The sequence below is a fragment of the Podarcis tiliguerta genome, assembly GCF_965153285.1.
Source record: "Podarcis tiliguerta genome assembly, chromosome: 10".
NCBI classification, from domain to species: Eukaryota; Metazoa; Chordata; class Lepidosauria; order Squamata; family Lacertidae; genus Podarcis; species Podarcis tiliguerta.
In genome coordinates, this window is record NC_139543.1 from 36,222,531 (window position 1) to 36,243,301 (window position 20,771).

Genomic DNA, 20,771 nt, shown 5'->3' on the forward strand with positions numbered 1-20,771 from the left:
CAACTCTTTTCATGTCCATCTATATCTTACGCTTTCAAGATTTTATTTCCTCTAAAAGACTCAAGATTCATTTTTCATTAACAACCCCACAGTTTGGAGATGTTTGGAAATTAAGCCACAAATTCATACATTTTAAAGTGCACTGTTGTGTGTGCAAGTGACCTTCGTCTAAATTTTGCCAAAGAAAGCCTGGTGCTGCTACATTTCCCATGTGAATTCAGGATGTGAAAGGGAAGTGGTTATTTAATCAGCTCCCCCAACATTCTATATCTTCTTTGAATGGCCTTCTCCATATCCCTGATCACCTAAAGCAAACATTTGCAACCCTGGTGCCCTCCAGAGGTTGTTGGCCAAACTTGGCCCTCCAGCTATTTTGGGACTACAACTCCCATCATCCCTAGCTAACAGGACCAGTGGTCAGGGATGATGGGAATTGTAGTCCCAAAACAGCTGGAGGGCCATGTTTGGCCATCACTGGTCTACACCTTCCATCATCCCTGACCAATGGCCATGGTGGCTGCATCTGATGGAAGTTGGGATTCCAACATCTGCAGGGCACTAAATTAGGGAAGGTTGATCCCAAATATGTTGAGTACAGGGCACACAGCTATTTTTGACACGGTGTTGATTTTATGGGATGCCCTGCCAAATGGAAATGCACCAGGCACCATCACTGCTTCCTTTGGTAGGTAGCTGACAGTTATCTATTTCAGCTGTTATTTTCAGACACTGCTTTTCATATGGAACTCTTGATTGCTGTTGTTTAAATGGATCTTGCTTTTTATGTAGTTTTAGCAGCTGTTCACCGCTAACCATGCAAAGCAATCACCGCTGGGGAGACAAGCTTAGCTGTGGATGTTTTGACAAGTGAGTATCTTGTGCATGCACATGCACTCACCCTTTGACAACTGCATCGTATGGAAATAATGGTGCCAACCTGCTTGCTGAGATAATGTAGGGGAAATCACTTTGGCAGTAAAGGCCTTCATGTTGCATTACATAAAAGGCCGTGATGCTTCCTCAGTGGAAGGCTGATTGTAGCAGTCTGGAGCCCTTCCCTACTACCAAAAGACGCTAATTTGAAGTTTTTGCTTTCAATTTTCAGACTCCCATATCAGTCTTATATTGAGGAATCATTGCAGTTTGTTAACTCAAGGAGCAGCATGGCCTTTCCTGGATCTTCTTGTGAGTAAGTAACCTTGTGATGCATTTGCTCGCAATTCCTGTGCTGTTTCATTACAATTCCTGTGCTGCTGAACTGCAGCATGTGCCAGAGTAACAGAAGTGTTTGCTGGCGTAAGCAAGGCCAAATTCAAGGGAGCTTGTCCTTTCTTCTGCTGCTGAAAATGGACTGCTTCAAACACGAAGTGAGAATGATCAAAATGTTCTAGGATCAACTCTCTAATAATAATGTGGTTGGTTGTACCCAATCCTAGCCCTACTCACTAAAATTAATGGACCTAAGTTAGTCATGTTGATTAATTTCAATGGGTCTACTCTGAAGCTGGAATTGACACAATACTTCCCATGGATTAGATATTTAGTTGCTATATTCCAGTATTTGTAATGTAAAAATAAATGTGCTTTCTTTCTACATGCCTGCATGCATTGCTCCGATATCCAGGCACATATTTTTTTCCACATATTGACATTGCAAACCAAGCAACATGATCTGCAAATGTCCCCATTTGAAGAAATGGCAGGGCAAGCCAGTAATTATGAGAAATCCAATAACTCTGAAGAGCAACAGGAAGTTTAGGAGGCCTGTTTTGGAGCTACAGGAAGAATAATTGTCAGTAATTTGCAGGACAAACTGAAGTTCATATACTGGCAAAGAAAAGAAATGCCAAATCAATTGTAAAGCTATGGAAATGCACTTGGGGGGGGGGGGGAATCAATTATTGAAATAATTTTAGCGGCATATCCTAACGTGTGTTTTTTTAACTTTCTCTCCCCACCCTACAACTCTGTCAGCTAATTCAGGGCTGGGGACAACCCCAATTTGTTCTTTGGTGGCCACAAACTGTTGTGGACAGTGTGCAGGTTTAGAATCAATTGTAGCATATCCATGGCAGAAGCACTAAAATTAAGGCTACAATCCTGCAATGCAGTTTGTTTCTGAATTAATGTAATTCTGATTGGTGTTGAATTTGTTCATTAAGTAACTTTATGTCCGTTCTTTACTTGTGCTATGGACTTGTAGCAGTTGCTGTTAGCTCTTTTACTTCAGATCCCACATGGCAACGGGGACACCTTTTAATCTAGTCATAATCCAGAATGATAGATTTGTGTGCTCCAGTATAAAATCACTTAATTTAAGAAACTTGGAAGGCTCAACCTGTGATCAATCCTTTGCCTTCAGCTGATGAATTGATTGATTTACTTAATTGAAGCAAAAAGCATGTTAATAGTGCCAATCTGTTGTCTAGAAAAAACTTATCAAATGAATTATTACTTTTAGGAATGATTTAAACAAGAACAGAAAAGATTTTTCCTTGAAAGAGATGTATCCAGTGTCTAGAAAGAGATCCTGATACTTATATGATACCTGCTGTGATCCTGATACTTATCAGCCCCCATTACTGCTATTTGCATTTTTTAAAAAAGTGTGCCCTAAATGCAAATATTTAGAGTGCAGATTTTTTTAAAAAAAACTTCAAATATGAGGTTAGCATACAATCCAAGTTCCACTAGAAAACCTATTGAGGAGCCATAGGAAGTGTAATTAGTGGTTCCCCACCAGCAAAAAAAAAAAAAAAGTATGTATGCCAATGGGTAAGTCCCTTGGCCCACAGAAATAGCCCAACCCTCTATCTAGGGCTGCTATTGTTAATTCCCTCCAATTATAGCCAATGGAAAGGAATAAGCTCCCCCATTCCTGCCCTGCCCACAGCAAACCTGTAGGGCAACAGTGGTGGTAGTAACTTTACCCCCACCATAAATGTCCAGAAGGATTGTTCTGCTGATGTTACATCTGGTTTGTGTCTGGGAGACAGCATTGATTACTATAAGAGTAAAAATGGGAGTCACAGACTACAGGGACCAACAGTCACAATCTTTACATAACCAAAGCCAATGAGTAAATATAGAGCCTTACCTCCGCCATTTTTTTGGCACAGATAAGGGAATCGCCACACATTCCCCAAACCTACAGAAAATCCAACTTGTGCCAGAATATACTGAAGTTTGCTGTTCCAAGCTGGTCTCTCATCTTCCACGTCAGATCCCTCTTCCACATCTACATCTTTGTCGTCCGAGTCATTAACCGACAGCTCGCTTTTCTTGAAAGCGTCTTCCACAGAGTCTTCGTTAGATAGGAGATCCTTAACTGACTCGATGACATCATCATCTATTTCTCGTTTAACCACTTTGCTGTTCTTAGGCATTTGCAATAAGGAATAATGTCAGATCACGTTCTCTTCAGACAGGCTATCCAGCCTCAGTTACTATCTCTGTTCTGCCAAGTCAAAAATATCTGAATGTTTGCTTGAACTGGTTGAGTGAAGGAAGTGTCAACAATGTCCCTTGTGCAATGTAATCAAGATGTTTGTAATTGCTTGTTGTTAACATAAATACCTGTAAAAAAACAAGTAATCAGATGTTAAAAAAAGATAGTTCTCTTTTTAGTCCTTTTCTTTACCCAAATGATGGCTAAAATATCAATTGCTAATATTTCTTGGCTGCATTATCCATGAAAATCTCCCAAGACTGCAAAAGAAAACATGTAAAAGAATGAAATTTCATTGTTCCCCAGTTCCTTCCCTCTTTCTTCCCCTCAGCTCCATATTTCCTACTACAGTAATGTCTCACTCTGAGTATGACTGATTTGTTTGAATGGTTCTACGATTGAAAACATTGACTCTCTTTCTCTCTCTCTATATATATATATTCTATGGCTACTCATCACAAAAAATAATAAAAAAATATTTTAAAAAATTCTGTGATAAAACTGAGAAACAAATGACCCAACTAGACTGTGTGATCACATAATTGTCCTACAGATGTGTGCAAGAAGAGCTCTTGCATGTGAGGGGGCTTGTGGTGGGGCCATGCACATTCGGATAAATGCATCTTAATGGAGCATTCTTAACCGTGGAAATGTCATTTAAAGTTGAAACATATTGCTTTCAACTTCTAGAAAGCCATATGGTGATTCCTATATGAATGTTAATTGAAATGTGTCACAAGTAAGACCATATTTGGTATACCTTTAATGTATCTCTCCTGGCATTTGTACCATGTGTGAATATTATTAACTTGTACATGAATAATTTTTCATCACAAGACAATGTAAGATTTACATTTCTGTAACAGAATGAGAAATGTGTGAATATTTGATGTCAATTGTGCGAATGCCCCATTTTTTAGATAGGAGGTCATATATGTAATGTGCTTTAGCAAAATTATTTATTATATGTCATGTTGTGAGAAGCTGCACCTTTACTGCAAGTTTATTCCTGCAGCCATTCAAAACCCATGGTAGAATTGACTGGTTATAGCTTTATCATCCTTTATAAGTAAAGGTAAAGGGACCCCTGACCGTTAGGTCCAGTTGCCGACGACTCTGGGGTTGCGGCGCTCATCTCGCTTTACTGGCCGAGGGAGCCGGCGTACAGCGTACATGTGGCCAGCATGACTAAGACACTTCTGGCAAACCAGAGCAGCGCACAGAAACACCCTTTACCTTTACCTACTTATCTACTTGCACTTTGACGTGCTTTCGAACTGCTAGATGGGCAGGAGCTGGGACCGAACAACGGGAGCTCACCCCGTCATGGGGATTCGAACCACCAACCTTCTGATTGGCAAGTCCTAGGCTCTGTGGCTTAACCCACAGCGCCACCCGCATCCCATCCTTTATGAGTAGATGTATGCTTTAAAATCTGACTTGTTTTTTATTATTATCTTTCACTGTTCAGAAACGGTACTTTGCAAAAAAACCAAATTGGCAATGTTTATATGTTGTCTGAGTCAGAGGCGGAGCTAGCTGCTCCGGCACCCAGAGCAGCGCACATGCTGTGCACCCAGGGGTGGGGCTAGCTGCCCATGGGGGCAGAGCAAATGTCCCAGGGGCAATGCCCGCAGCGAGCGTCCCAGGGGGAAGCCACCCATGGAGAGCATCACAGGGGGGAGCCACTGGTGGCAAGCATTCCAGGGGGCGCCGCCCGTGGCAAGCATCCTGGGAGTCAGGGCGGCGATGTCACCCCCCTCAAGGATAACCCCCGGACAGGCCGCACCCCCCTTCTTTCACCAGTGGCCTGAGTAGATTCAGAGGTCTGTGTTTGGCAAGAAGAGGTATACTCAAATAACTGCTTCAGCATGTGCTACAAAGAAATCAATACAGTCCAAATGAATAATGGCGTAGTTTAACCCACTTTATAGGGACGCGGGTGGCGCTGTGGATAAAAGCCTCAGCACCTAGGGCTTGCCGATTGATAGGTCGGTGGTTCGAATCCCCGCGGCGGGGTTCGGTCCCAGTTGTTCGGTCCCAGCGCCTGCCAACCTAGCAGTTTGAAAGCACCCTTAAGTGCAAGTAGATAAATAGGTAATGCTTTATAGCGGGAAGGTAAACGGCGTTTCTGTGTGCTGCACTGGCTCGCCAGAGCAGCGATGTCACGCTGGCCACATGACTCGGAAGTGTCTCCGGACAGCGCTGGCTCCCGGCCTCTTGAGTGAGATGGGCGCACAACCCTAGAGTCTGTCAAGACTGGCCCGTACGGGCAGGGGTACCTTTTTACTTAACCCACTTTGAGTAGATTTGAAGTAGTTCACAGAGTGTATTGTAGAGAATGTGGGTCAGCTCGCAAAGGGACCGAGGAAGAAAGCTACCTGAATCCGTTCAGATGAATCCAACTTACACGCTTGACAACATTATAACAGCTCAGTCACTAGAGCATGAGACTGTTAATCTCAGGCTCATGTGTTCAAGGCCCATCTTTGGCAAAAGATTCCTGCAGTCCAGGGAGTTGTACTAGATAACCCACATCGTCCCTGCCAACTCTGCAATTCTATGATTCTATTATCAGTTTGGTCATGTGAATTGGTCCTAAGGTTCTTGACTCTGCCTCATTTAAATTCTTAACGCAGGTCTGCCTTGCATTAAGAACAAGATAATGCATATGGGTAGTCAAATTTCCCAGGGTAACTTTGCAGTTTTACTAAGCAGGTGTCATGCCCTTCAAGATACAGTCTTGAAACTATGGAAGTTATTTCATATGCTGTGATCTACAGGAATGGTTTTGCAAGTGTTTTGAACTATAAGATTCACCCAATCTTGGCTTTGAAATTTTAGCTCTTTGGATTTCTGAAGAGCTGAATGTTTTCAGGCTTCTTCATCATTTCTACTATAATGACAGGAAAAAGCAAATTAGGCTGTTCCAAGGTCATTCCATTTATCTTCTGGCTTCCTGACCTTAATAATAACTGAAAAGTCTGGCGAGTTTCAGAAGTGGTTAGCAACAACATTTCACCAGCACCTGCCCCTGTAAAATGAAAATCCTGATTCCATTATTTGACTATTTCAAGTAATAAATCTCTATAGTAGATAAAGTAGTTTTTAGTCTGAATTACATCAGCCAAGGGAGAATGAAAAAAACCTGCCTGATTAATATAAATGGGAAGTGTACCAAATGTACCAAATCAATCAGGCATTTTCATAACACAGGAGATCATCAAAAAACAAGGATGAAAACAATATCTCATTTCAGAAACAGATAAATGCTAGATCCTGGTACATTTAGATCAATGTGGCCTCAAGATAACTTGGATGAACCTACTAAAAGCTGGCAATAAAGCCTAATAATGGAAAAATAATAGAAAGTAGAGTTATTTACCAGCCAACTTCTATAGAGCAGTTTTGCCAAGGGAAGAGAAGAAGAGGAGTTTGGGATTTGATATCCCGCTTTATCACTACCCTAAGGAGTCTCAAAGCTGCTAACAATCTCCTTTCCCTTCCTCCCCCTCCCCAAGCTGAATATGCATACCTTTTCTTTTTAAAATGTCTGTTCTGAGATGGGAGGTGAAGGTATGTCATGTGCATGATGAAATATTAGAGGAGCACAGATATTTTGCAATATAATATATGGCAAGGAAACAGAAGTAGCTTATTTCAATAAATATTAATAGATAGCTTATACAGGGGATCAACTTTTTCTCTCTCACACAGGCAAGTCAAAGGCATGCTAATCCCAGCTGCCCACATTTGGAGCAGAGCTGATTTGCTCTCTGCTGCCAAAACAGAATTAGCATGCCTTGCTATCGGAACAGTAATATAGTTTTCTTGGTCAATTTACCCATCTTTTCAGAAGAAAGTGAAAACCGAACACTACCTTCTCCAATGACTCGGGATTGTAAAAACACACATTGCACAAGGAGTAATTAAATAACAACACAAGTGTAAAAGAATCATGAAAATAAATAAATAAATAAATAAAAGCACAGAAAGTACCATTTTAATATAAATTATTTAATGTCAATTGGTATGCTAATAATTTAGGGGAGAAGCTGTAGATCAGTGGTAAAGCACCTGCTTTGATTGCAACAGGTCCCAGGTTCCGTTCACATCATCTCCATGTAGGACTTGGGGGAAAACTTTGGAGAGCTGCTGCCAGTCAGTGTAAACAATACTAAACTAGATAGGCCAATGGTTTGACTCAGAATAAGGCAGTGTTCTGTGTTTCTATAGAAACCTGCTATTTGATACTGGTGATATGTTTTTTTAAACTATGTTCTTCCCATGGGTGGGCTTATTTGTTTGTTTTTATCACTGCAGTATCTCCAGTTAGAGCTCTTTACTTTTTCCCTGTAAAAGGAAATGGCAATCATTCAGCTATGGAAGAAAGTAAAGGATATCCTTTCTACCCCAATGACACTGGGCAGTGAGAATCAGGCCCCCTCCCACTTGAATATCCCTATTCTGAGATCTAGTTCTATATTTTAATGGAGCAGACATCCTTGGGTAGCTTTTCCTGCTTCAATAAAATAAGCTACTTATTACAACACGGTTGTTTGTTTATTTATTTAAGACATGTGTATCCTGCTTAATCATTTGCATTTCTAAGCAGTGTACATAAAAACAATCCACAGGAAATGGGACAATAAAATAATAACTATTTATTATAAGACTGAAAACTACTTGTATATGCCTGCTGGAGCAAGAAAGTCTTGGTCATGCACCTGAAATTTAGCAGGAAGATATATGACTAACCTCAGCTGGGAATCAATTCCACAGACTTGAGCCCATGAGACTGAATGTATGACTTTGAGAAATTACAAGTCATGCATTTGTCTGCTTCAACAGTCTAGCCAACAGCATTTTGCACTCTGTGGTGGTGAACCCACAATCTGACATCTTCTCTGTGCCACATCACAGAGGCAGCTGAGCTGAGTTCTGCAGTACAGATATTCCCTACCTGCTAACAATCAGAAGAAGAGTGGAACACTCACAGCCTATTACAGTGGTACTGCGGGTTACATACGCTTCAGGTTACAGACTCCGCTAACCCAGAAATATTACCTCGGGTTAAGAACTTTGCTTGAGGATGAGAACAGAAATCGTGCAGCAGCAGCGCAGCGGCAGCAGGAGACCCCATTAGCTAAAGTGGTGTTTCAGGTTAAGAACAGTTTCAGGTTAAGAACAGACCTCCAGAACGAATTAAGTTCTTAACCCGAGGTACCACTGTATATGAGATCTTTGTTTTCGCGGGGGGGGGTGGTCTTATATTGTCCTGGGGGTGAACAGGAACTGGCTGCAGTCAGAATCTTATCTTCTGTTGTGACTGTCATCTTGGGCTATCCATTAACTCCATAGAGAGTGAAATTTTTAGCCATCATTGGTGGTTGAAATAATGTCCTGCAGAAATACAGGAATCTGCCAAGTCCTCTTCCCCACCCCCCACCCCCCGCCAATACCAATGTTGTTCCTCCAGCATAGAGGTTACGCAGGAGATAGCCTCCTACCAATGACTGGCCCAAGGTCACCCTTTGTGGTTGAGTGAAGGTTTGAATCTCAGTCTCCCTGGTCCTTGGCCAAGACTTTAGCCACTACACTTCACTGGCTGTCAGTATTTCCCCCAATGTAGAATTGTGTTCTACCAGCACTAGAGGATTTAGGAGAAATTATTACCTAGGCAATGAGTATTTCTTCTGGATATGTTCACACTATTAAGGAATAATACATAGTCCACTTATGTCAGCTCCAAACTTTCAGTTTGTCTTCTGAATTATGTTTGTATGCAGATACCTCAAACAAACTTTAATGCAGTTCTGGAGTGCGACTGCTCTAGAATATTCTTTTTCTGAAGCACAGAATGTTGTAGACCTTTTCTTCATTGTATTAAAATTTCCACTTACACTACTATCTAAAATCTGCTATGGAAACCTGATATAGTCATATCATACTGTCTCCAAGGCTACGCTCCAAAACATATTGTCCCCCAACCTGCTAGAAACAGATGAAGACTCAAGCTGCATGTGATGTGAACTTTCACTAATGAAAGATGGCAAATGATCCAGATCCAGATAAAAGTCTATTTCTTATATAACCTCACTCTGACATGCTTCTATTTTGAAGCAAAATTAACGCCTTTATATTAGTGCATCAAAACTGTTATCATAAATACAATTAAACTAAACCATCAACCCTTCCAACGTGAATTTTCTGGAAAACTTTGGAAACGTCCTGAATTAGTTTAAATGTGGTTTAGCATGTCTGAATATGTTATTTTGTTTTAATTTAATTGGCCTGCTTGTTTAAATTACCTGCCTCATGTGAATGTGAATGGAATTATTTGAAAACCCTGTTTGTTTTACTCATTTGTAAATATAATTCTTATTAAGCAATGCATTTTTAAGAAATGGGAATTTTCTGAAAATATTTCTATCAAGAACCTGGACACATCATGACGTTCATCTTCATGAAACATGTCTGAACCATCTCATTTATTGTTTCATGTGTTCTCATATGCTTTTAAAAGTTAGTAACTGAACCAGATATTAAGAAGTATTGATGAATGTGAAATGGTTTTGAATCGAGTTTCCTACTTTACTGCCATGATAATTCAGAAGGATTTCTTCTTGCCCCACAATCACCTTACAAGTGTGTCAAGACCTTACAAAGATCATATGAAATTTTTAATAAAGTATAACAGATTTTGTTAGGTGGGAGGAAAGATCGAAATATATTAAATAGACCCCTTTTTAAAAAAAAATAGCCTGCTATCATCAATGGAAGGCTGATGTGCTTCAGTTGACAGTCATTTTAATAGTCTCACATGTAGCCAATTTCCTAGTAACTTTCATACACATTAATACTCAAGTTTTTTTAAAAAAATGTACAGAATCAACTGTTCTACTCTTTTGAAGGAACAGTTTATGTTCTCGTACTTTAAAAGAGATTAAAATGGAAAATGCAGTAGGCAAAGTCAAAACACTCTACATTAATAACCATAAATAGTTTAGTCACATGAAAGACCTCCAGGGAGCTACATAACTGCCAGTGCATTTGCCTAGAAAAGAAAAGAAAAGAAAAGAAAAGAAAAGAAAAGAAAAGAAACCTGCTACTACTAATAGTAATTTTATCCCAATACTTTTATGGCAAAAACAAATCAAAGTATCAAAACTTTTAATCAGAAAACGAAAACCATAGTGTGTGTGCACACTAATTATTTGTTTAAACTGCATCTGTTCATTTCTGCTCCACACAAAATTTTGATGTTTCCATATATAACAGAATTGCATCACTGGAGGCTTATGTGAGGGATCCTACTCAGCCAGATCCTGGCCCCAGTCTCAGACCTCTCAAAAGCAAACAGGGGTTTGGTATGTTTTGAGGAATACCAGCCATTGCATTTGCAGCTTGAGCAACAATGGTCTCCATCAACCCTGTCAAGCCTTTAGGTATCATGGTTTTGTCCTCAGAGTCAGAGGAGAAAGAGCCAGCCAAGTCTATGGCTACAGTGCCACTGGCTGAAGAGCTAGCCCAAGCTCCTGACATTGAACCTCAGCCTACTGAACCAGAGCCCACTGAATCGAAGTCACCAAACATCCTTCTCTTAGCCTGAGAAACCAAATGCCTGCACTTGACAGTTGTGCAGGTAGTGGTGCAGATAGCAGGCCACAGAGCACAAAAGCAGCACACTTCTCCAGGTCAAGCATTTGACCCTTTAAGAAGCTCCAGTGTTTCTGCAAGGACAGCAAACCTTTGGGCAATAAACTGGGAAACAGACTCAAGACCTCACTCTGGCTCCAGCCATTGCCAGAACAAGTTGCTCACTCACAGCTCTCTGTGGTGCTGAAACCACCAGGGTTATTCCATCATAGATCATGGACCCTTGTCAGAACCAGGTTAGGAGACTCAGACCCATGAAACTGTCAAGACAGGAAGCAAGTCAAGCTGGTTTCTTAAGAGGCTGCAGGACTTACAAGTGTTTTCCTTGGGAATGAGACAGCAAGCATACAAATTCCATGCCCATCATTCCAGTTTGGAAGAGCAGAGTTCCTTCTGTTATCAGCACTCATTCGCTTCATCCAGCACTTGGATGAAATTGCTGGATCTGGTGCTTCCCATGTTTCTCTCAGTGTCTGGGCATAATTCTTTCGGTCCAGGACAAATGGGGGGTTTTCTTTTGGTCTAACGCAAGGGGAAGTGAGACAATCTTGGCTAAGAATAATCCCCATTGCTCATGCTACTGATTCCTCTCCTAAGAGCACCTGTCATAGCTGCCTCACAACTGTGAAGAAACTTGGTGACTCTCTTGCATCAGCTTTCACATCAGCCTGCCCTACTGCCTGCAGGATCCTGCTCCCAGCCCACCACCTGCTGAAATGAGGATTGAAAGAGGTCTTCAGACCCAATTGTGGCATGGGAGGGGACAGGGAGCCCTTATGTCCCAAGTTGTGACCAAATCACCCCTCTCCTGCTTTAATGAGACTTGGAAAAGCCTTCTATTCATCCCAACAGAAAGCTTTCCAGTGAGCCTATTTGTTGCAGTGTGGGGCAAACTTCCTGAAGATTACACTTGGGAAGAGAAGGTTAACTGCTTCAGCACCTCCAGATAAGTTCAGCCCCATGATGCTTTAAAAAAAGTGAAAACACATTTTTCAAGCTTAATTTATGGTGTGTGGGGAGAGTGAGTGTGGTGGTATCTGCACATGCATGTGTGTGGTGTGCGCATGCTGCACATGAAAGATTTGCTGGTTTGCAAATGTACCACAGACCCCAAAAAGGTTGCCAGCCCCCCTAGTGACTAATCCCATACACAGCTTCTAATCTATGTCAGTTTCAGTTCTAGGAGAAACGAAGAAAGAAACCTTTTCTTGAACAGTGAGGGAGAAAAGTAGTCTCATACTGTTTTGTTTTCTTCTTACATGCTTTGTGAACACTTCTATGAGTAGGTAGGTAGCTATCACATAGTTAATAATTTCAGTAAGTGTAGTAATTCTAGTTTCAAAACTGCCTCTGGCACGGAGCTGGGTGAATGTAACAGTTCTGACAGATGCCCACAACATTTGCATGCAAAAAGGCACACATATGTCGATTTCAGCATCACGGGTTGTGGTTCTGTAATTTAGCCTTGAATGCAACTTGAGGTTCTATGGAGACTTCTGAACTAGTTTTTTTCCCCCTGAAGGACAAGAACATGGATACCACTGCCAACAACAGCTCCGCGAAACTGCTGCCAGCACCGTTAGCAGCTATTGCCTCAGCCCAGTCTAAACTGACCCCACCTCCTTTCAAAAGCATGACAGCAGCACAGCAGCCAAGAAGTGTCTCCATACCCACAATCCATGCAGAGTAAAGCAAATGCAGCCAATTCTGTGAAGGTATTTTTAAAAGCACATATAAAATAATAAGGAAATTCCATCCCAACATCCACACCCATCATCCTGAATTCCCCAGCAGCAAAGTGCCCTTGAGAGTATGGGTCCCCTGCCCATCATTTGGGTCCCATCCAGTGCCTTTTCTCAGGGAGCTCTAACTCTGTCTCCTCCAAAGGCCATGATAACTGGGGAGATAGATAGAAATTAAGCTGCTGTTCTAGTTTCCATCACATCTTTCCTAGTTCTGAGCAGGGCCGCTTTGCTCCTTTGCCCTGTCTTGATTCTTGAACGCTAGATGTGATGGGAACTAGATGCAATGCTAACTGCCTACTTGAATAACTATCTTAGAATAGGAAGTGGACAGAAAAGAGTTTGGGATGGCAGCAGCTAAATAGCTCCCCAATTCCCTCAGGCAATCAAGCTTTTGTACCCTGGTGCTAAAGGGTGCCTTGCTGAAGATTTCTTCTTTGATACAGCCGTACTTGAGAAGTTGAATGCAATCTTTTCCGGAAGTCCGTTCAAATTCCAAAATGTTTGAAAACCAAAGCGGAAGCTCCTGCAGATGTTCAGCTTCCAAAAATAGTTCACAAACTGGAACAGTCACTTCCGGGTTTGTGGCGTTCGGGAGCCAAAACGTTCAGCTCACAAGGCATTTGAAAACCAAGGTATGACTGTACATTATTTATAGATGTTATCTTGGAGGTCAGGTGAAAAAGAGGGAGTCTGCATGTTTTCATTTACTATAGAGATGCTAATATATTGCACCAATACCCCTTTCCTCCTAGTCTACAGATTATGGAGTGGTCCGATATGTATATAACTCCCCTCCCTCCACAAGTTTGTCTTGCCCCATATCCTGGAATAAACTGGCAACTCAAAGGCCAATACAGAAGAACTTGGGAGAGCCAATCAGAGTGCAAGCAAGCCACTCTATGCCCACTTTTGCTGCATGTGAGAGGTGGGAAGGCATAGGGTGGAGTCAGAGGCCAGCTTTAAATCTGAGTCAAGATATCAAGTCTGCAGCAAAGCAGTTCATGTGAGTGGTGCACAAAATGCCAAATTCTAAAACTGAAGCATAGAGACACTGCTGCAAAATATATTAAATTAAGAAGCATGTTGTGCCTCTCCCCCAAGCATACTGTTGCTATACCTGCTGTTTCAGGGGAAAGCATTCAGGAATTATAAAATTGGGGTGGGAAGTACACCTCCAACAAAGCAAAGGAGACCTAATCAAAATGTGGACAAAACACAGTTCCCATGACAATTAGAATCCAAGCATCAGAGAACGAAACAAAAGAAAGAGGCAATCAATGATAAAGGAGACAGGTAATAACTAAACTTAAAAAACAACAACCCATAACTGACATTATTTGAGCATAAGAATAAAACTATTATCACAGCATTGCTTTATTGTGAAATATGTATTTTTACAGGCTAAAAAAACCTATTTGCCTGATTAAAAGTGCCCATTTTTAGTTCTTTTAAAAATGTTGATATTCATGCCTACACTCAGAGAAGAGGAAGGGAGTCCCAGGCTCAGAGGTCAGAGGTCAAATGCCTCTCTCTCTCTGGCCCTCCAAACTCTTCCCAAGTCACGCCCCTTCAAGGCACTGGTCAACACTCAACAGCTTTGGCCTGGCTGGCCTGCATCCTTGAACTAGGATAATGCTTCTTGCTTGGATGGGTGGAGAGATGGGTAGTGGTGGTGGTGTGTGTAGATATGTATGACTTCTGCATGGCTGGAATGTAGCTTACAACTCATAGTTAAGAGTTATATCTGTTGCTCCACCCACTTTTTGCTTCTGGTCCTGCCCACATTTAACCGATGTCCCCACCCATTTTCTGCATCTGAACCTTCCACTGTCATGGTTTGTCCCACCCATGCCCTGAAGGTTGCCCAATAGGTACACAGCCCTCAGGTTGAAAATGGTTCCCTGCCCCTGTTCTCAGCCTGCTGAGAAAGGTGCCTGGAAGCGCATGATAGTAATTTGAGATACTCCATCATATCAATTTGATGATGGAGTTAGAGAAGAATCAGCTTAGGTGACTTGGCTTCTGCCAGAGAGGCAGTGGTTCAGTGATCCAATAGGATGGAGAACAGACCTATCACAAGGGTCAAGTCTCCCCTAGATCCTGTTAGCTTCTGTTCTTCTCTTCCTTTTTGCAGGGGGAGAGGGAATTATTGAGCCACTGTATTTTAATGAAACTAACATTTTCAAAAGCATTGTAGAAGGGTCCAATTCAAATCACTACTTATACCAGGCCATATTCATCTTTCTTGGTATGTTTCTAACTTTTAAAAGTTTGGGGGAAAGGAAATCTGAAAGGAACAGTTTAGATTCTGTATAAGAAAAGAAGACAGATAATTTTGGGGTGGAGAGGAGATGTGCTGTTGCATCAGTTGCTCACTAGTTCATGCATACAGCAGCTTGCAGTTTTGTCTCCCAGGTTAAAATCAGTTGAAATTGCTTCCTGAATTTGCAACTGTTCAGGCTCAAAGGAATGTGGGTGTGTATTTAAAAAAACACTTCCCGGTATTCCAGATAATAATAGTGCCTAACAACTATTATGCGAATTACCTGTAATTACAAGGGAAGAGCAAAGTGACAGATTTTGGCAGGATCACGCTTAACAATTAGTAACCATAGATTCTTGCTGATCCCAAGAATATTGATGCTATAATTCTAGTGAACAGATCTGCAAAAGCAAGTATATAAGCTGATGAAAGCAAACTGCTGATGCAATTTCATGCTATGTTTGCAGAATAATCTGCTTTTTCATAGGAAGTAAAAGCTTTCTCTTTCAATTTCCTTCCATTACAGAGTAAGGGAAATCCCCAACAAATCTGAGTGCATTGTCACAGCATGGCGTAAGATCTGATGAAATATCTTAGACCTATGTCATCAGTTTTCTACTTTAAACACATCACAAGAGAGGCAAAATTTAACTGCCGTGTCTTCAGATGGACATAGCAAGTACCTTCTTATTTTCAAGTCAATTTTCTTCAACATATACATCTTATAACCCCATCTAAATATACCCACTATGATAAGTATTTATCAATGCTAAATACTATCTAAAATGGCTCATTTGTCCCTCACTGACTGCCATTGAATGCAATAACTTAAAAACAAGACATTAATGTTGCCCAGGAAAATCCAAACTCTTTAATAAACTGAACCATTTTACATCTTCTCAGCTTATCAGTGAGAGGTGGGTCTGTTTATAACAGCTTCAATTGTAGCCTCCCTTCTGTGAATGGTACACAGTTCACCACCACAGAATGAGGCTTTCTCATTGCCCATATCCCCCTGGAGCAACCTGTGTTCCCTGAAAATCTGCTCCTGCAGACTGGGGAGCCCTTCGGAATGGTGTATGATATAGTGCAGCTGCTGAGCAGAAATTGCCCCTTTCCTTGTGCGAATGAAGAAACAACTAACAACACAGTCCTGCACACCTCCACTCAACAGTAAGTCCAGCTGACCTTAATGAGACTCACAGGTAAATGTATTTACTAGGAAGTAAGGTTCATTGAGCACAATGGAACTTCTAACATTCACAGGACTGCAGTTAGGAGTCAAGTCTTTCTCATCGTATTGGTGGCAAATATGTATGCACAGAGAGAAAGAGAAAGTGAGAAATGATATATATTGTGTGATTATATATTAAATTGATTTATATAATTGCATTCTAAGATAAGATAATGCATATGTGTGTGTTTTTGTATTGTAAATTTCCTTCAATAATAAATATATAAAAATTACATATATGAAATTCCTAGACAGGCACTGTCTTAACTAGCACAGCTCATAGCAAATACATACTGGGTCGTTCTGAAGTCATGCCAAACAATAGCAACACAAGCCTGTTTCGGAATGGCCCTATGTAGACAACAGGCATCACTGTAAAGAAACGGGGTCTATAGCAACATGGTAATTGCAGAAAGAAAGAAAATATATTCCCTTTATTTGGGAACTATAAAAGGGGTGAGGTTCACAATACCGCAAAAAAAGGAAAAAGCAAGCTCTGTAGACAGCGAGCAGGGCTCCTCATTAACATACCCACCCAAACATGGTGACGTCACCCCGTGCCAGGCTTGCGCCCGCCCACAATTACTCCAAGCAGGCTGGGATTAGGGACGCACTAGGAAAGCAGAGCGTGTCCTTGTAGCGAATTGTCACCGGTTACATGTCATGGAGAGCAGAGCATCAGCCACTGGAGCTCTTCCCCTTCAGACACCTCGGAAAGTGTTGGTCTTTATTCCTCTTCCTCTTCCCGATTCCAGAAAAAAACAAAAACAAAGCAAACCCCATCCCTTTGTGCCTAGTTATCATTCCACTTTCCACCTGCTATTAAATGAAAGCTCCGGGAAGCGATGCAGGCGTCCTTGGAGAGGCACGCCTCATCCTCTCGGATCGACAAGGTTCGCCTGCCCAATTCACACCCGTTTCCTCGTAATAAGCTCCGGAGACACCCAAATAGCTCTGCGTACGAGTCCGTTCCTCCGAGCGAGCGAAGCGCGGGGGTGCCCCTCTCCTTAACCATCACAGATCCACAGGCGGTGTGGATTGGGGGTGGGGGGGCGCAAGTTCAGCAGGCATTAAGTTCAGCCCGATTGGGGGGGGGGCTTGAAATGGCCCGCTTTCCCACCCGGTGGTAATGAAAGGAAGTAAAATGCCCGCCACGCGTCATTGCGTAAAATGCCGGATTCCTTCTACGGGCGATCCAAACACACACCTTCCCCTCCTCCCACAAAAGGAAAATAAACGAGCACGAGGATTTCGGGCCACGCTTGGCAAGACTGCCAAGAGGGTGGGAGAATATGGAGATGCTGCTGCTTCCTTATAGCAGGATCGCCAGATCGGAACGAATTCGATTTCTATTGGGCAGATGGATATACTGGGGGGGGGGGGGGGGAAGACATAACACAGACAGCAGCGCTACCTCGAAATCCTACTAACCTACATGGCTCTTCTTTTCCTCTCTTTCCCTCTGGCCAGCCTCCAGCCCCCGGCCTCGCCACGCCACGCCTCGCCCAAGAAGGATGCTCAGTTCATGCTGGGTACCCGGAGCCCAGGATGCGCTGCTCATCTTTCTGTCTGCTGGGGATGGTCCCAGGGTCCAGCTACGTAGCCTGCGCGTCTACTTCCCCATAGCGTCTTCGCCGAGGCCATCATTGCGCCTTTCTATGCCACTAGGGATCGAGACAAGGGGGGGGGGGGGATCTCATGCCTAGACTCCCTTGTACGAGACGGTGCTGGAAGAAGCGAGGGCGACAGGCAGTGCCCACCATGGATCCAGACTATTGCCTGGTTAGGGATCCATCCCGCCATCCCTCTTGCCTTACTAAGCCCGGCCTTGCAGACAGACACACGGAGGCTTCTTCTGCATATGATGGCGCGTGGCACCGGCCACTACCCATTGGGGAAGCTGCCATCGACCGAGTCAAACCATGACTCTCTCTAGCTCAATATACACCATGCCCATTCTTCAGAAACCAACGAGATTTCTTTCTTTGGGGGGGGGTGAAGATTATCATTCCCCACTCCCTCGATCGAGAGTCCACGGATGGCAAAGATCCCTCCTCCTTCCCATCAAAGAAACCTGTGGCGCTATGCGCGCGCGGCTCAGCCTTTTCCTCGGCGACCACGAGGCTCTCCTCCTCCAGCCCAGCCATTTCTGCCCCCCTCCCCTTTGCCCCGCTCACCCAGGGCCGGGGGCTCCCCTGACTGCACCCCCGCCTCGCCTTACCTCCTTCCGCGCCCGGGGTGCCCCGCCTGCTTCGGCGACTCGACAAGCGGCAGCCCCTGCAATGTGGCGGAGGTCGGCGAGAGGAATCAGCGACTGGCTGAGCCGGCAGGCTGTCGGACGCGCGTGCGCGCGCTTGTGTGTGTATGGTATAGAGCTATTTAAATATGTATTTCTGCGCGAGGGAGAACGGACATGTGCGCGGCTCTTCCTATGCAGGGGCGTTTAAAGACTCGGAGGGGGGGGGAGGGGGCGGGCGCGGGAAAGGCAGGGCGAGAAGAGCCGCCCCTCCCTTGGCGCAGCGCAGTCTGCAGCAGCAGCAGCACGCCAGAGCGCGGCGGGCATCTCCTCCCCCTCCCGTTCTTCCCTCAGCCTGTGCGGAGCGCGCGCCTTCTCTCCCGCCGGAGGGAGGCTCTCCGCCGCCGCCGCTCGGAGGTGCCCCCCACCCCCACTCCCCGGTAGCGCGCAACCCAGCCCAGAGGCTTTTGTTCCAGAACAAAGCGCAGCGCCTTCCCGGCCGCCGGTTCCCTCAGCCGCACCCCACCCTCGTAGGTAGTTCTTCCAGCGGGACGTTGCGGCACATTCCTCCTTTCCAAACGGGCCATGTGCTCGTGGAGGAGATGCGGCGGCCGCGGCTCCCTCGCAGTGCGCATGTGCGCTCAGGCTTTGGACGAGAGAGAGAGACTGGACAGACGTCTGTGTGTGAAGGCAGCCCTGCGCGCAAAGAGGATAGGAGCCGAGGAAGAGAAACGGAAGGTTGACATTCAGGGTTTCCTCGGAAGGCCCTTTTACGCACATCGGCCCATTGCTGGCGCTTCTTGGATTCCCGATTCTCCCAAGTGGAGTGTGTGTACCGAAATGTGTTTCATCCCTTAATATTCAGGAACAATAGATCTGATAATGGCAGGTCATCGTTGGTCAGTTCTCGAATGCCTGTTTCTTGATGGGGAGAAATGAACACAACAAAACCAAAGCAGGGATTAAGTATTGATTCAACAGAAGAGTCCCTGTGGAATTAGTAGCAAGAAAGTGTAGCAAATTTGTAGGGAGTCATTGAAAAGTGCTGCATATGCATGAATGAATTTGCTCTTGTGCATCTATGATCTTTGAGAACTTTCCTTGAGCTAGGTCAGGACCAGCTCTTCCATTGGGGAGACTGAGGCAGCAGATGACTGGGGTAGCGGTGGTGAGCTGTTGGAGAACACACTGTGTGTGCTGCTCAGCCTGCTCTGTAGCCTCTGATCTGAACTGCTGCTCAAGGGTGGTGGAAGGTGTTGGCATGTAAAATTCAACTACTAGTTCCGTTGGTTTTAGGACATGGTGAGGTTGCCATCTTGTCCTTCATTCCAAGCAGTATATACAGTGGTACCTTGGGTTACATACGCTTCAGGTTACAGACTCTGCTAACCCAGAAATAGTACCTCGGGTTAAGAACTTTGCTTCAGGATGAGAACAGAAATCGTGCTCCAGTGGTGCGGCAGCAGCTGGAGGCCCCATTAGCTAACCTGAAGTAGTGCTTCAGGTTAAGAACAGTTTCAGGTTAAGAATGGACCTCCGGAACAAATTAAGTACTTAACCCGAGGTACCACTGTAATCCACACTTCCATGCAAATATGTCAGGGAAGTATACAGCATATAGGAATAATATCAATAATACATTGGTCTGGAGAGGTTGATTTGTGGAGGATCCATCCCTACCTAGAGGCTAGTGGCCTCCCATCCCCTTCTGGCAGAACTAGTCTTATCACTTAGCAAGGCAAAAACTGAGAAACCAGGCAACACTAGACTGTAAATCCCTATTGTGTTCTGAAGCCATTTAACATGCAGAAGAATAGATCCTATTTAGAATATGTATAAAGAGATAATTAGTATGGGATTCGACTGAGAGCACCAGCAGGAAGGCAGTTCAATTAGTGTGAACATCTGTTGATTTTCTGGCACCTTATCTACCAAATGCAACCCTCTATGTGGATATGGTAAATTGCCATCATAAAACCTTATCTGCTTTATAAGTGTACACTTGGTTTTAAAGGCAGGCTTAATGAAAGGAAGAGGGTTTGTTGTAGCAAAACAAAGTGATGGTCAAAAATATTGTTTAGATTTCCCAAGGCTTCCTAATTGAAAATTATTTGAAATAATTTACCGGCCCTTTTTCACCAGCACAAGTAAATCAATTAGTCATAGGCAAATGTGTGAATATACAG

The 20,771-nt window shown here is 43.5% G+C and overlaps 1 protein-coding gene across 3 annotated transcripts in view; it reads right to left on the minus strand.

Moving 5' to 3' along the window:
* The window catches only part of SLC6A15 (solute carrier family 6 member 15), a 39,903-nt gene extending 21,037 nt beyond the window's left edge, over positions 1 to 18,866 (minus strand). Inside the window, exons 1-2 of one of the 3 annotated variants that reach the window (XM_083400959.1) lie at positions 18,571 to 18,866; positions 3,098 to 3,576 (exon numbers count right to left, since the gene is read on the minus strand). In XM_083400959.1, the coding sequence (XP_083257085.1) occupies positions 3,098 to 3,386 (289 nt within the window). In that variant the 5' untranslated portion in view covers positions 3,387 to 3,576; positions 18,571 to 18,866. Of the gene's footprint in view, positions 1 to 3,097; positions 3,577 to 16,884; positions 17,137 to 17,780; positions 17,985 to 18,570 lie in introns of those variants that run through there. The other 2 variants (XM_083400960.1, XM_083400961.1) reach the window with 2 other exon arrangements.
* Positions 18,867 to 20,771: the final 1,905 nt, after the last annotated feature.